The sequence below is a fragment of the Rhinoderma darwinii genome, chromosome 6, assembly GCF_050947455.1.
Source record: "Rhinoderma darwinii isolate aRhiDar2 chromosome 6, aRhiDar2.hap1, whole genome shotgun sequence".
NCBI classification, from domain to species: Eukaryota; Metazoa; Chordata; class Amphibia; order Anura; family Rhinodermatidae; genus Rhinoderma; species Rhinoderma darwinii.
In genome coordinates this window covers 22,811,309-22,826,831 of record NC_134692.1, presented here as the reverse complement: position 1 = coordinate 22,826,831, position 15,523 = coordinate 22,811,309, and the positions used below count along the sequence as shown (strand labels likewise).

The following is a 15,523-nucleotide window of genomic DNA, read 5'->3' as shown; positions in this document are numbered from 1 at the left end:
CAAATCACCTTCACCTTCGGAAAACAGGACCACAGCCGTAGAAGATCATACTTGACATCCCGAATTAGCTCTCTAAATGGACGAGTACCTAAATCGTTACCCCCCACATGAAGGACCAACAAATCAGGAACAGGATCCAACTGAGCATACCGATGAAAATCCGGTAAAACTCGACTCCACACCATGCCGCGCGTGCCCAGCCACCGTATCACCACCGATGACCTTTGGAACCCCAGTTGCCGCCCATCCGGCCGAACATCAGCCCTTAAAGCCCCCCAGTGCACATACGAGTGTCCAAGTATCCACACCAGTGCAGGTGAGCCACCTGTAATAGAAGAATAACAAAGATGACACAACCTGGAAATAGAATTAAGAGACGAGGAATGAGGAACTATAAGAAAAGATAGAGGGAAAAGGAGAGGGAGGGGGGAAAGGAGAGGGGGGGGAGGTATGAAGAAGAGAAAAGAGCAAACAACCCCCATCCTGCCACAGCCGTGATCGCAACTCACATAGATTGGAGACGCACGTAGGACTTATACCTCACAGAATCCCAACGACCTATGCGCTTCACCACCTCAGGCTCCAGACCCCACGACCCAGCTTCCATAGATGCCCCAATACGAAAAGAGTGCGGTGAGTAAATAGCCTTGTCCAAACCCAACACCTCCAAACACCTACGGAAAACAACTGTGAACTGGCATCGTGACAAGAAGGAACCATCCTTATGACATAACAGCGGCCCCCCACTACTCCTTTTTAGTGCGGCGTACCGCGCAAAGCATCTCACCGGGCACATCCCTGCCCCCGCCACTGCCCCCAGCACCACCCGTTTACCCTTACCCCCCTGATCCGTTTTCGACCGCCTCACCCAAAATTCCACTCTCTCCCCACCTCCTAGTACATCTTCCGATTGCAAACCCCCCACTCTCTTCTTGCTGGGGGCAACTTGCTCACCCACCCGTAAGGCCCCAAAAAACGCTCACGAAAAAGCCAACTGAAACAAAGCTACTTCAAAACCCGAAAAACACACCCTCCCCAATACGTCGCCCAACTACTCCAAAAGCGCGAAAGAAACCGGGCGACGGCCGTCCGGCCGCCCCGCCCCCTTTTTTCGAAATCCCTTTAACGCCTGGACAATCAAGAAATCCTTCGTCAAGTCCGCCAACCCCCTTAGTTTAAAACCAAAGGCCAAAGCTGAAATAAAACGATTCACCTTAGACACCGACCAGCCTTAGGGACCGACCAGCCTTCTACCGATACCTGACCCAAGAAGCCCAATAAAGCTACCACCTGTTCCTCCATAGACCCTACTTCGGGCAAACCTGCTAACCACAACACCCAGTCCTTCCACGCCGCGTCGTACACCAACCATGTACCAGGCGCTAGAGAGGACTTGATCAAACCTCCTGCTGCTCGCAAACCAAGTCCCAAAGCCGCTCCGGGAAAGCGACCCCTTCCAGATCCGCCTCCGGTGCCAACAGACGAAACCGCTCCCACTGTAGGCGAGAGAGAGAATCCGCAATGTCATTATGCACCCCCGGAACATGAACCGCAACAATCCAAGCATTGAGTGACAAACATCGCAACACCAGACGCCGCAACAACCTAACCACCGGGGGGGAAGACGCCGATACATTATTGATTGCCACCACCACCCCCATGTTATCACAATGGAACCGCACCTTGCTATTTTGAAAACGCTCCCCCCAAATTTCCACCGCCACCACTATCGGGAAGAGTTCCAGAAGGACAAGATTACGAACCAGTCCCAAAGATACCCATTCACACGGCCACTGCCCCACCCACCATTGTCCTTTACAATATATACCGAACCCCACGCTACCTGAAGCATCTGTAAACAATTCCCATTGAACATTATCCACCACCGGCAAGATAAGTAATGACTTCCCATTATACAAGTGTAAAAACTCCCTCCACACTGCCAAATCATCCCGATGCTCCCGTGTCAACCGCACCAAATGGTGTGGGGCTCTAACCCCCGCCGTCGCTGACGCCAACCTCCTGCAAAAAACTCTGCCCATGGGCATTATCCGGCAGGCGAAATTAAGTTTCCCTAATAACAACTGCAAATCCCGCAGCTGAATCTTACGAAGCCGGCCAGTCCTGCTCACCTCCAATCGCAGCGCATCCAGCTTATCACTAGGAAGTCGGCATTCCATTGCCACCGAATCCAGGGTAATGCCAAGAAAAACTATACAAGTGCTGGGCCCTACAGTCTTCTCTGGGGATAACGGAACCCCAAAACGATGAGCGACCCACTGGATTGCCCCCAGCAAATTAGCGCACACCTCCGAATCTGATGGGCCCACACACAGAAACCGACTCTAACCCCGCCACCTCGCGGATTACCCATTCCAGGAACTAACTGAACGCCTCAAAGTAAGCGCAAGATAAAGAGCAACCCATTGGGAGACACCGATCCATATAGTAAGCCCCCTCCCAGTAACACCCTAACAGCCGCTGGCTGTCCGGGTGAACCGGGAGAAGCCGGAAAGCCGCCTCAATGTCGGTCTTAGCCATAAGGGCCCCAGCACCATACCGTCGCACCCACTCGACCGCTGCGTCAAACGACGTGTAAACCACCGAGCACAGCTCAGGGGCAATGCCATCATTGACGGACAACCCACGCGGATGCGACAAGTGATGGATAAGCCGGAATTTATTTGGCTCTTTCTTTGGAACAACCCCTAGTGGCGATACCACCATGTCCCGTGCGGGAAGAGACAAGAACGGACGTGCCATACGCCCTAACCCCACCTCTTTGCGCAACTTGTCCGACACCACCTCCGGATAATCCATCGCCGACTTCAAATTCCGTAAAGAAAAGGGGACCGCGTGAGCCGGGGAAGGGATCACAAAACCAAACTGAAAACCACGCAACAACAACTCCCCTTTTTCCCTATCCGGGAACCTATTTAGGTACGGCTCCATCTCTTCCCACCTCACCGGAGTCAGCCCATGGCCACCACCACTCCCCACTTTGCCTTTAACTTTTTTGAAACATTTTGCGGACCCGTGCGAAGTCCCGCCGCAGGAGGAGCAAGAATGTTTGAACTTACATCCCGCCCCGAACTTGCATTGGCCGTCATTGAATTGCCAGCACAAGCCCAACCGCCCTCCTGTCCCTCCCCCCGATTGTCCCGATTGTCCTGAGGGGCCGGCCACCCCAGCCCCCCCCACCTATAGCATCCATGTACCCGAAAAGGGCAGAACAATTTCCCGGCGCCTTTTCCCCGATAACACTCGCAAGAATGGCAAACGCCTGTAACCAGTTCACAAACGTCTGAGGGATTAAACGGTATTGACGCTTCTCCACCTCCTCCTTTTTACTTTCCCACCTTTTTCCCTTATCTAAGTTAAATTTCTCCAAGGGAAGAAGCGAGAAGATTTCGACGTATTCATCTTTCCAAATTTTCTCTTTTACTTCAGGCTTTAAATGTGCCCCCAACAAATCCTCGAAACAAACGTACACTTCACCTTTTGCTTTATAATCTAACCTCACCCTATCCACATCCTTATCCTTGTCAGTCTGAACCGCAACCGTCACCCCCCCAACCTCAGCCATGGGATCCACGATCAGGGGGTGCGCTGCCTCTCTGACCCCCCCCCCCCGTTGCAGGGACCCACGCCGCGACCGCGGATGTAACGGGCAACCTGCCCCCCTCGCAACGCGCTAGCAACGCCTTTACACAGCCAAGCAATTCCTGCACATTTCCCCCCCACTAACAGTAGACATCAACCCACTATTTTCAACATCTCTAACTGCCTCCCCCTGGGAACCCCCACCAACCCCTGGGGATCTAAATATAGCTGGAAACGTATGCAACGGTGAGAGTGACTCACCGGACTGCGTGGGCGCTGAGTTCCCACCAGCCGGGGCGACGGGACCCCCACGATGACCATCCTCCATCAGCACACTTCCGTCTACACCCGCCTCCGGACATCTGGGGCCTGATGCCGCGCCGCAGGCTCTACAGCTGTATCCACCGGTCTGGACCTCTGAATCGCCACGTGTCGCCAGGGGCCGTCCCGACCTCCGCTCTCCCTCCACTGCATCCTCCTCCATCCGCCTCTGCAGCACCACCGATTGTGGCCTGCGTGACCGCCCAGGGACGTCATCCAGCTGACAACTCCACGAGGTGTCGACCTGGAGACGGGAGGCTGTCCCTCCAGCCTGGGAACCTGTCCTCCTCTCTCCGAAGGGCCCGACCGGCGACCGGGATTCCTCCCGGACCGGGACCTCCGCCCCCTAGCGGTGGAAGTGGAAGCCCGGCCCGAAGGGTCCCTTGAGGGGCTCCCAAGCCTGCGCCGAGCCCTGGGTAAAGCGTCCGGGCTAAGGCGCTCTGGAGGCCACACCCGCCGTGACCGCCGGAGGGGGGATGTCAACTCCTCCGGCGATGCCTGCGTCCCGGCAGCACTCGTTCCCGCTGCCTCCTCTAGCCCTGCAGACAGCTCCTGCTCCGGGACCGCCTGACCTGTCCGCCCGAGCTCCTCCTCGAGCCAGGCCATACCCCGCTCTGCCACAGCCTGCCGCACTTGCTCGATCAGGGCCTGCATCGCGCCTCAGGTCAGTCCTGTGTGACAAGGGCTAACCTGCTCTTTTGGGGCGTGAATGGCGCGAACCTGTCCCTCAACCTACCTATATGCCCTCGTTAACCTCGCCCCCTCCTAAACCACCCCCCCTTCTCCTTCCTCCCCCTCCTCCCTTTGAACTTTTCACCTCTTTCCTTCTTCCCTGCAACCCTGGTCATGTCTGCCTCCCCCAATCATTTCATGATGTGTCCGGCCATTTCTGACTGTTTAGGAATACATCCTAGACTTTTTGTAGCGCTACTGATTGATTTTAACTATCGAGTGACAGCCGCAGTCCACAGGATTTCATGCAACTAAATATTTTGCTTTGTACTGCCGCTGAAGCTCTATAGTTAAGATTGGTTAGTTGTGTTACAAAAAGTATCCACGTAGGCCAGGACTTATTTATACTTTTGAAAGAGAAAAACAGGGGAATGACCCAACAAAGAATTTTAAGATGCTCCAGAATGATCATCTCATGAGGAATACAATAATTTACTATATCAGATATGTCAGGAGAGGTGGCAGATTCCTCTATAAATACAGTGACTCACAGGTGACTTATTTTCTTCTCCCTCCAGGCCAGACCGACATGACAACTTTTTCTGACAACTGCAGAGTTTCCTGCCAAGACGTCTATGGCTTTAAGCTTCTGCAGACATTCCCGTCTAGTAATAGAAATAAAGTCAGACCCCACATCAGACCGCCAAACATTCCTACAAAGGTCATATCAGTGGCTCATATAACCTTTGTAAGTGACTATGACTTCTGTAGGGACTTATATGGCTTCTTTAGGTGCTGATATGACTTCTGTAAGGGCTGATTATATCAGGTTCTACAGAAGTCATGTCAGCCCTGGTCATATCAGACCCTATCTGTAAAGTAGTAAATATATATTACAGTATATCAGACCCTATTGGGGCCCCCTACATCAGTATCAAAACCCAATGGGCAAATCTTGGCTTACTCGAAAAGTGCCTGGAATAGCAGGCGGTGGACTCTTAGATAGTAGAGAGGAGTTTCACTGTTGGACCCATGTCGCATTCTTCGGGATCTGGCTGCTTGTGAAAGAGATGCAAGAGCTAATTTTCTGATCGCTGACGACCCCACCACTGTGAACCCCAACACTGTGCACCCCTGCAGTGAGGAGCTTGAATGGAGCAGCAGTTGAGCATGCGCCCGCCTCTCCATTTACTGACTATAAGAATGACGGAAAGAGCCAAGCGCTGTACTCTGCTGTTTTCGTCATTCCTATAGACAATAACTGGAGGGGCAATTTGCAAGCTCGACTGCCGCTCCATTCCATGTTCCTCTCACTGCGGTCGAGCAGTAAGGAGGATCTAGGAGTTCAGGACTCTCGGTCTCACGATCGGTGGGGGTAAGCAAATTGGTGATAATTTAGGATTTTCGGGAAAACCCCTTAAAAAAAAAAAACTGTGGGTGGCAGCTAACCAGCCCACTGTAGACCAGCCCATCTGGCATTTGCCAGAACTGCCAGATGGCCAGTCTGGCCCTGATGCGGACGGAGTGTTATAAACAGAAGCCATGATGCCAGGGAAAACAGAGCCTTATTGATTGGTGTAACAATGACTTATAAAAAAACAAGTAGTAAAAAATTATAGGAAATAAACACATTTCAAATTGTTTCCTTTTCTCTTTATATGACCTGGACTTTGCTCCTATTTGTCTCGTGGCTCAAGTTTATAAAAGAAATCACAAACGCAGTGCCAGAGCCATCATATGACAGATAGCTCCGGCGCCCAATGGACTCCATTGTCTTATAATGGGTTTCATTGTGATATTCTTTATTTCGAAGGGAAGAATAGCACTGCATGCGGTGCTATTCTTCTTGTCTAACCTGTTGGACTTAGCAACGTAGACTCCTAGCTTTTGTCTACTTTGGCTAAGAACCAAAAACTGATAAATAAACTATAACAACAACGAACAAATTCAAATGCAAACATAGAAAGTTAAAATAAAAAAAACCTTTATTGAGTTAAAATATTATGCACTGCACACTGTACATTAGGTGTCATTTAATATCTGAAATTACATTCCACAATAATTATGGCTATTTGTGCCATCCAAATTGATGGTATTCTCCATTTACAACCTTTTATTATGTAGTGTTTAAAAAAAATACAGTATAAAAATGTTAATTTGGATATAGACAAAAATGTGAAGTCCTAGGTGAAAAAAAACATGGAAGAGATAACAGGTGAAATAACAAATAATTTTTTACTTTTTCCATGGGGCTTCACAAATAGGAATAACATTTTCATGCAGACAACTAATAGATACACTGAAAATTTATCATATAACCGATGTTATAGTGCAAGAGCCACTTATATAGAGAGATAGAAATAAAGTTGTTACACTGCAACATCGATGTAATTCTTTTAGTATTATTTGTGCTTCTAAGTCCTTCCATAAATCAATTTTAATCTCATCAATAAGAATTTGGTAAAGGGAATGTCTGCCAACAGGAACTATTTTCTTAAGAATTTAAATTCTAAATGTGTGATTTGCGCAATAAGTCCATCACGTCTTTTATGTCTTAGGACCTGTCACCTCTTCAGACATGTCTGCTTTAGTAAATACTTGTATTCCCCATGAGATAACAATCCTGTAGCATCTTTTCTTACAACTGTTAATCAGTTATTCCTCCTAGAAATTTGAATAAATAGACAAGTTAATACCAGTTTGGGGTGTGTCCCTACATTGACTGACACTGTCCAATCAGTGGTGACAGAGTGAAACTGTGTATGGACACGCCCTTCTGACAAGGGAATTGGTAACACCCAGTTGTCAATTTATTAATACATTTCTAGGAGGAATAACAGAGGAATGGCACAACAGAGATCTAAGAAAATATGTTCCATAATTGTTATCTCATGGAGCATACAAGTATTTAATAGAATAGATATGTCAGAAGAAGTCACAGGTCCTCTTAAAGGAACGTAAGCAAATTTTATTTATTTTCAAATATACCCATAAATGCTCAACCAAACTAAAGGCTACAACTGTGGTAAAATTATAAGAATTGTTCTGAATAACAGTTTGGGTCAAAAATCTTCCAGCAATAAGTTGTTCTTTAGACTGTATCAAAAGTATTGCACAGGAAAAGTGGAACAGTTGCCAATTGTACCCCAGGGGCGGGGCAGGACAAACGGTAGGCGGAAAAGGGGGCCACCTGGGGTGCCAGTGAGGTGGGGAGGCTGTTTTTAAGAGCACAACAGAAACCAGGGGACCCCATCAGCGTCATGTGGTAGTGGCCAGCTGGTCCTACATTGGAAACTGTACATGTGTTGAGGGGATAGCGCTGGATGGAAATGGTGAATATGTATTAGAATACTACAGATTGGAGGGAAGAGTGGGGAATAACTGGAGTTAATTTAATCAATAAACGTCCATCCAACAGCTATCATTCCAAACTTTAGGGATCAAGGTGGGGGCGGACCCTGAAACCCCTGCCTTGGGCACCAGCAGCTTGTCCTGATTGTTGCTACACAACCAATCAGGTCACTGATTCTATTTTCTAAAAAGCCTTTGCTAAAAAGCTGCAATCTGATTGGTTGATTGATGTGCACTAATTTTGACAAATATCCCCCAATTAAACATGAACTTGATTTATTGTGTGCAGTACATGAGCCTTCCAGTGGCTTCAGAAATGTAACTTTTTGTCTAGAAACAGCACCACTCTACTTCATGGGCTGTGTTTGGTATTGCAGCTCCAGCCAATTCCCTTTAATGTGACTGAGCTGTAAGGCTGGATTCACACAAGCATGTTCGGTCTGTAAAGGACAGAACGTATTTCGGCCGCAAGTCCCGGACCGAACACACTGCAGGGGGCTGGGCTCCTAGCATCAATGTTATGTACAACGCTAGGTGTCCCTGCCTCTCCGTGGAACTACTGTCTCGTACTGAAAACATGATTAAAGTACGGGACAGTTGTCCCGCTACGAGGCAGGGACTCCTAGTGTCGTACATAACTATGATGCTAGGAGCCCAGCCCCCTGCAGTGTGTTCGGTCCGGGACTTGCGGCTGAAATACGTTCCGTCCTTTACGGACCGAACATGCTCGTGTGAATCCAGCCTAATACTACACATAGATGAGTGATGCCTTTTCTAGAAAAAAAACAGAGCCTTTTTCTTCTAATCTCATAAACCCCTTTAAAGTTCATTTAGTAAATATGCCTTGAAGAAAGGTGCGTTGTGAAATTTTGAGTCCTTGCATATAGCCAAAAGCGTAAATTAAGTTACTGTACGTAAAGTGCTACATGTTTTGTGGATTCTATCAAATGATGGTCTCCAACCTGTGGTGAATCTGCAACTCCCAGCTCGAGGCTGTCAGAGTATGTTGAGAGTTATAGTTTTCCAACAGCTAGGAGACCACGGCTGTAGATTGACAGGAGAAATGCTTCACTGTAGATGGACATTACCTATGAATGAAAAGTCCACTAAACAAATTACCAACCCTTCACAAAGCAAAAAACACACCAAGTTTCCAGATACAGATAATTTATTGGCTGCTATGCAAAATTTTTCAAGTATAAGTTGTAAATCAAGTTTTCTAACCTTTTATGATCAATGGTTGAGTCTAAATGAAGAAATGAACATTTAAACATAAACGCATAAGCGAGCAAATTTTGGAACCTGTCCGGCATCGACCAACACGATAGGTTTGCGACCAAGAGTTTGGGGGTTTTCTAGCAAGAGAGAATCTTACATGGTTTAAAAACATCTTAAAATATATCTAAAATTACCATAAATTTCTCGTATGTAATGTTTTCCCTAGAAAGAGAATACTAGTTTACTGATATTACAGTGTTCAAAAAGAGAATCTTAAAGGAGCACTCCAGGCAAAAAATGATTCACTGTGTTATACTCCGTGAAGGGCCTAAGGAGACAGTGATTCAAAGAACAAGAAAGAGAGAATGTGTCATGTACCGACCCCCTCCGGCCCTGCTCGAGGCATAACAGAATCAGTTTCGCCTGAAGTGTTTCTTTAAATTAAATTTAACATACATTAGCATATAGTGCCTTAATATATAGTAAAGGCTTGTCTAGGATTAGAAAAACATGGCTGCTTTGTTCCAGAAATAACGCCACACCTGTCTCTGGTTTGCGTCTGGTATTAAAACTCAACAACATTAAAGTGAATGGGGATGAGCTGCAATACCACACACAAACTGTGAACAGGTGTGGCACTATTTTTGTAAGAAAGCAGACATGTTTTTCTAATCTTGACTGACCCCTTTAACCCGTATTAAACAGGTTTTCCAGCCCCTTAAAAATGTTTCAAATAAACTCAATATAGGTTCAAATATTAAATAAATATTGCATTCATCTTTTAAAAGTCCTTATTACTCATAAGTTGTTTCTTACACCACTGCACTGATCATAGTTTCATCTCAACATGTGTCCACAGTAGCCAATTAGTAGGCTTAGAAAGACGACTTTGAGGTTGCACATCACCACTTTGACCAGTGAATGTGGCCAATCTCAAGTTGACATGTCATCGATGCAACGGAGCAACCAAAAGTGCAGGATGGGCAGGAAATGAAAAAGGTAAGTACAATTTTTCTGTTATTTTTACCCATAGTCAAAGTTTTTTTTAAAAACATGTGGGGGGCTGGAAAACACCTTTAGCATAGGAAAATCTAAAACAAAACATATAATAGATTGAACCCAGAAGTGCCTATGTGAAAACAACTATGTAATAAAATAATTAGATGTGTATACATCCATAATCAACATGAATAAATAATGTTCCATATATATATATATATATATATATATATATATACACACACACATATATATATATATATATATATATATATATAAAAATATATATATATATATATATATATATATATATATATATATATATATATATATATATATATATATATATATATACACAGTATATATGTATATATATTTATAGAAATTATTTTCCTGAGTTCCCGAAACCCCTTGTGAATAAGCATTCATATGTAGATCTTATTCCCTTATTTTAACATCCCAGAATTTTTCTGTTTTGTGCTAAAAAGCAATAAATAATTTCAACTCAAAATCTGAACACTGTTTGACAGGGACTGTACTCTAACTTGAAAGTAGTCCTCAGTTCAGTAAACTTGATTCGTTTTTAGGGAGTGTTGGTGCCTTCAGTAGTCGCCTGACATTACACTAAAGATTTGTAGGCTTTATAAGGGACCCAAAGCTTTGCTTACCATCTTAAAGTTTACTTCTAGATATAATGCATAAAAAGTTGAGTTACTTTGCATATACTTTGCTTTACTTATGGTTGCAGTTAGGCTTTAATTAGTCCGGAGTATTGTACCCGTGCTTAACCATCCGTGCTCCAGATGTAACAACTGAACATGCGGCACCATAGGGATTTTTGGTGCCGTATGTTCGGTTGCAGAATTTCTAGCAATATTCCTCTGTGTAATCAGCTGTGCACCGTGGCCCTGGGTTCCACCATTCCCTAGTATACAATACATTCCAGCAACGAATACTACAGCACCAGAACCAGATTTTTTCAATCAGATCATCTTTTTTTCCATGATACTGTATAAATTCATGGAATGAAAAGATTATCTGATTAAAGAAACCTAAATCTGATGCAGTGGTATTTATTTCTGGACCATATATTTGGTAGTTACATCCAGAATATAGACCAACTATGGCCAAGAACTAGATCACAATTTTGCTAGCTAGTACTGAAACTAAATGACAGCTAGTTGACACATACCCCTAATAGTCTTACTAAGTTCCTGAAATGCAATGCACTTTGCTGCAATGCATTCTGGGATTTAAAATAAATACATTTTAAAATACATTTTTAAGGACATCAGTTTCCAAAATTTTATTCAGTAGAATATGGTCTGAACAGACTCTGTACCAGAAGGGTTTACAATAAGATTTTCATTCAGGATTCTGCAGAATTCTGAATGCAGTTCTGAATAAGCAGGGAATTCATACCATAACTGAAGATAAGTAGAGCAAAGTATTTTATGTACAATATACCTACATGTATACGGAAACTTTTTGCTCAAAAGGGAACCTACATTTCCTGCTGTTGGTGTGCTCCAACCTGTGGCTTTCCAGCTGTTGTAGAACCACCACTTCCCGTATACCCTGACAACCACAAGCTGGGAGTTGTAGCTTTGCAACTGCTGGAGAGCCACAGGTAGGCTGTAAGCCGAGTGAGCAATGAAAGTCCATTCTAATCATGAACTCAAGCAACACATTTTCTATTCATGTTTTCCTAACACCTATAAAAACCAGTGTGCACACACAATAACCAGGAAAAAAAAATAATGAATAATAATCCCTATTTGTGGTGTAGAAAAAGGTTCAATTCAAGGGTTACAAATGGTGCACTTTTAAAATATTTTTTTTTATGTTGGGATAAAATAATTTTTGCTTTATTTTTAATTTTTTTGCAATTTTTGTTGCATAATGACTAACGATTAATGTGTTTTTTGAAAGAAAAATCATTGTCATTTTGCAATGATGCTATGTTTCTGTTTTATTTTTACAGTACAAAAGCTCATAGCACATAGCACAATAGTATCAATAAATCTAAGTATATAAAACTGCATAATATAGTAATGTCCGAAGAGATATAATAATTTATACCTAAGATTAGCAATATTCAGAGCATCCATATTTTACTTCGATACAAGCTTGTTTTAGATAATCACACCAAAGTTTCATATATTAAAGTGGGAAACCTAATTAAAACATGTGAAAAATTACCCATAAAAATATTGATACTGTATTTGTGAATTTTAAGGTAAGACAAAAAAAACACAAAAAAACATTAATAATCAATGTAATCATTAATAAATTAAATTTTTGTTATGGCTTTTATAGCCCAGTGAATTTTAAGGGCAGAGTTAAAATATATATATAGTGCTATGTCTGTATAAGTTAATACTGTATAGATATATAACATTTAATTAAAAATGTAAAAACAATATACCTAAACATCATAGTAATACGAGATCACTTTTTAAATATCAATTATTAATGTATAAATGTCTTAAATGTTTTCTATTCATTTTTTTTTCAGGGAAAATAATGGAATCTTAACATCTGGAATCAGCCCAGAAGAAATAAAAAAGACCAGAGGACATCATTAAAACAGAAATTCTAATTAATCTGATTGTAGTTGTGTTAACTAGAATAATATAAAATATGAGAATTTTTCTAGGACAAATTGTGTGCACCAGTTGGCATGAACAAATACAATTTCAGATCAAATAAGATATTAGAAACATTTTAATAAAATTTAATTTTTGGAGTAATTTTAAATTTTTAAGCATCAAAAGCATTTGTACAATATATTGTTACCTGGTCATAGACAGACTAATTATGTGTAGTCTTTGTCCACTGTGCTTTATAATGTCAGGCCTCAAGTTGTATTACATACAGCCTCCGAGTGGTATGAAGTCCTAGTAAAGTGCCTATAGACTTCTATGAGAGGCATACCTATGTTTTCCCTTGTGGATTTATATGGAAGAAAATGGAGACATGCTCCATTAGATGCCGTATTATGGGGATACGGTATCTTCTCCTCGAATCATTGCTTCTAGGGTCAAAATACCTCCATAATATGGTGCCGTAGAGAGGCACCATACGGCAGCCCATTAAGTTCCTTTGGCTCTGTAGTACGGAGCCACAGTGACTCCATGTGCCTCAGTGCATATGGCTCTGCTGTGTGCATTAAAGGCCTTAACTAACACATAATATCAATTTAACTATATATATGGATGACCGATTCATTCAATAACAGTTAACCAGCCACAATATAATTAGAATTTCTATTTTAAGAGATAAAGTATGATCCGAAAAATACTTAGATGGACACATATTTACAATCTATATCCAAATAATAGATAATCTGAAATAAAACTTTGCCCTTATAGTAAATCTTTCTTATGATAGAATTACAAGTCTTAAAAAATATCGGGGGAGAATAATGCCCCTTTTCCTTTTTTTTTTTTTTAGATTATACAATATAAAGTAAGATTCATGCCATAAAACTATATGCAAAATATGCACACTATTATTGCATGCTTGATGTGATATTACATGCCAATTAGTATTAATCCAGTTCCAGATAGACCGTAAAAACATATTAGGTCTCTTATCAAAGCACTATATATACAATACAGTCCTGACTATCATTAAAACTGTCGCCAAGTACAGGTTTTCCTAGATAGGAGAGACAGCCATTTGTATCTCCACACGGGCTGCATTGGTTTGGTTCCTTATATATTTCACGGATGCTTGCAACCCATTATATAATTAATGCCTAAAAAGTTTTCGTTATGTAAATCGATCGGAATTCATTTTCCTTAATTTTGGTGGCAGGTTTCCATCCATCCTACCTCCACCAGACAATCTTTGAAGCTTTGGTGGTAAATCTGCTACTGATTGGCTCATCGGATCCGAAATCATCTTTGTTGTCTTAATGACCAGTTTCTCTTCTGAGTTTCCCGGAACCGAACTTATTCGTTGAAGTTTCATTGGCAAGTCCCCCATGCTGTAAGCTTTTTCAGAAGTGGTAGAGCTCATTCTGAGCAATTTTCTGGGCAAGTCCTCTCTGCCAGTTATTTTCTGGAGTTTCGGAGGCATTTTTGTGCTAATGTCATCCAGACTATCCAGAGTGTCTACAGAATTCGATTTTTCTTTGCTGTTACTTACTGCTGGTGCTATAATGGGTGAAGAAATAAGAAGCATTTCCTCCTGTTCTTTAACACTATAAGGTGCAGTGGGAACTTCAAATGTTGCATGAAACTGTGAGTAGTCTACTTTAAAGAACCCTTCTTCTAGTGATATTACAGGATAAAAACGATGGCCCCACAAAACTTCATCTTCTGTGTATGATGTCCTTGCTTGACAGGTCATTCCTAGAAAAGAAAAAAGAAGCACATGATAAATATAAATAAAGTACGATGTTCAAACAGTATACGGTAACTGTCTTTTTTACAGTCCATATTACAGCGAGGACAAAATGTTAGTACCCTTATAGCTAGGAGGTGGTAAAAGAATAAAGAAAAAATTTGACCTTGACACCAAACTTCAAAGTTGACCTTGTCACCATCTCAGTGGAGAACCTTCCATCCAAAGTTGCCTAAATCATAGGTTAAATTCACATTTGAGGGGCTGTTTTTAAAATATTTCTACAACTAAAATAAGACCCAACATCAAGAATTTCAGATGCCAACTGAAGGGTTTTTCTACTTTCGATTAAAGGGAACCTGTCAGGTTGTTTTAGTTCCTTAAGCTGCCACCATGTCGTAATACATGGCCTGACAAGGTTTCCAAACATGTCCCTGAATGATTTCACAGATGAAGCAAAAGCTAAAAAGTTAAGTTTTAAAACGGCTTGTGCTGTATTCTGATTACCCTACAAGAGTCATGGGGCAAAGTGTCGCTATCCTAAAATCAGGCAGTCTGGTCTCCAAAGCCGACTTTCCACATAACTACCAACTTCCTCCAACTCTCTCAGATGCGCCGTTGCCCCGTACTCCCTGGGCATGTGCAGTGCAGTAAGGTGTACTCCTTGGGCATGCAGAAATTAAGCTAGACAGAGTAAACCTCGCTCCATAAATAGCGCCACACCTGTCCATGGCCCAGTATTCCAGCTCAGTCCTATTCACTTGGATGTGACTGGCTGCAATACTAGACAAAGCCCATGGACATGAGTGGCACTCTTTCTGTAAGAAAAAAAAAGCAGACCTTTTTTCTAATCTTATACAACCCCTTTAAGTTACAGTCCTGAATCCACAAGATCAGTGAAAGTAACAAAAATGTGTTAAACAGCTTCAATATGTGCTTTATTTAAAACATAAGGCAATGGAGAAAATTAACATAAGCAATCATCTGTAAATCCTCTTACTGTCAT

The 15,523-nt window shown here is 42.7% G+C and overlaps 1 protein-coding gene across 1 annotated transcript in view; it reads right to left on the bottom strand.

Moving 5' to 3' along the window:
* Positions 1–12,655: 12,655 nt before the first annotated feature.
* KCNJ3 (potassium inwardly rectifying channel subfamily J member 3) overlaps positions 12,656–15,523 on the bottom strand; it is a 158,501-nt gene continuing 155,633 nt past the window's right edge. Inside the window, exon 3 of the mRNA XM_075829302.1 lies at positions 12,656–14,525. Coding sequence (XP_075685417.1) covers positions 13,942–14,525 — 584 coding nt within the window. The 3' untranslated portion in view covers positions 12,656–13,941. The remainder of the gene's footprint in view (positions 14,526–15,523) is intronic.